General features: G+C 42.9%; 1 protein-coding gene across 1 annotated transcript; it reads right to left on the minus strand.

The window, feature by feature from the left end:
- Window positions 1–6: 6 nt before the first annotated feature.
- LOC121843699 (tripartite motif-containing protein 3-like) lies at window positions 7–871 on the minus strand (the record flags this gene model as incomplete). Its single annotated transcript, XM_042313482.1, has 2 exons — window positions 701–871; window positions 7–97 (listed from the first exon to the last, which is right to left on the minus strand). Coding segments are annotated over exons 1-2 (232 nt in total), but the record flags the coding sequence as incomplete, so codon positions are not given.
- Window positions 872–1,579: the final 708 nt, after the last annotated feature.

Here is a 1,579-nt window from a genome sequence, read left to right on the forward strand (position 1 = left end):
AGACGCAGCACGCCTTGTTGTCCACGGCGATGATGTGTCCGTTCCTGTCCACTGCCACGCCCTTAGGGCCCAACAGACGCCCCGCCCCGATCTTATTCTGAGTGGGAGAAGGAGGAGGTGATTCAACATGTCGAATTGTCAAGAAATCAACAGCAAATTACAGCCAATGTTTTTTGTGGTTAGAGTCAATAGAACGGCTGTCATTCATTTAAACGTATTACCCAGAATCCTTAGTGAATTAACAAAGCGGTCACCAAGCCTCTGTTTTGGTACGTAGCTGAGGGGCGGGCCTGGAATAATGTGACCACTGTCAAATTCATAGACGGAGCTATGGATGCAAGGACTGATCATCCATGACATCAACATGATAGTTTTAACCAATCCTTTGAGGCTATTTGTTGTTTGTTTACATTTGCAAGGACTGATCATCCAGGATATCAACATGATAGTTTTAACCAATCCTTTGTTGTTTGTTTACATTTACTTTGTTTGCAAACAATGGAGTAAAACAAGCTTTTATTTTGGGGTTCTGATGGGAAATGACAGTTGAACTAAACTCCTGAGGCATTTCTACATTATATACATCAAAAATCAATGGCTATATATCAATCATTTACACGTACAAAAAAAATGTATGGAGCAACTAAGAATTCTAGCTTTAAAATTAGAGAGGGAATCTCATGACCTCGTGACCTCTGACCTTGAACTTCCCATCGGAGGAGAAGATGCTGACCCATCGGTTGTCATAGTCGGCCACGATGATGTCACCGTTCATATCCACGGTAACACCCGTGGGTCTCTGCAGTTGCCCCGGCGACCGACCTCTGACCCCAAACCTCATTTTGAATTGCCCGTCATTGGAGAACACCTGTCGACAGGGTGGGACGACAGACACAGAAGTGAGACTTAAATATCAAAACGAGTGTTTTAGAGTAAAGCTTCGTTATAGGTCTAGCTGGTCTACCTCTTAGAATCACCACATTACCTTTCCCTCTCCTGTGTTCAATGGATGGTCTCCTACCTGTTTACACTGGTTGTTTCTATCTGGTCTCCTACCTGTTTACACTGGTTGTTTCTATCTAGTCTCCTACCTGTTTACACTGGTTGTTTCTATCTAGTCTCCTACCTGTTTACACTGGTTGATACCATCTAGTCTCCTACCTGTTTACACTGGTTGTTTCTATCTGGTCTCCTACCTGTTTACACTGGTTGTTTCTATCTAGTCTCCTACCTGTTTACACTGGTTGTTTCTATCTGGTCTCCTACCTGTTTACACTGGTTGTTTCTATCTGGTCTCCTACCTGTTTACACTGGTTGTTTCTATCTGGTCTCCTACCTGTTTACACTGGTTGTTTCTATCTAGTCTCCTACCTGTTTACACTGGTTGTTTCTATCTAGTCTCCTACCTGTTTACACTGGTTGATACCATCTAGTCTCCTACCTGTTTACACTGGTTGTTTCTATCTAGTCTCCTACCTGTTTACACTGGTTGTTTCTATCTAGTCTCCTACCTGTTTACACTGGTTGTTTCTATCTAGTCTCCTACCTGTTTACTGGTTGTTTCTATCTAGTCTCCTAC

This window comes from Oncorhynchus tshawytscha, unplaced genomic scaffold, assembly GCF_018296145.1.
Source record: "Oncorhynchus tshawytscha isolate Ot180627B unplaced genomic scaffold, Otsh_v2.0 Un_contig_1478_pilon_pilon, whole genome shotgun sequence".
NCBI lineage: Eukaryota > Metazoa > Chordata > Actinopteri > Salmoniformes > Salmonidae > Oncorhynchus > Oncorhynchus tshawytscha.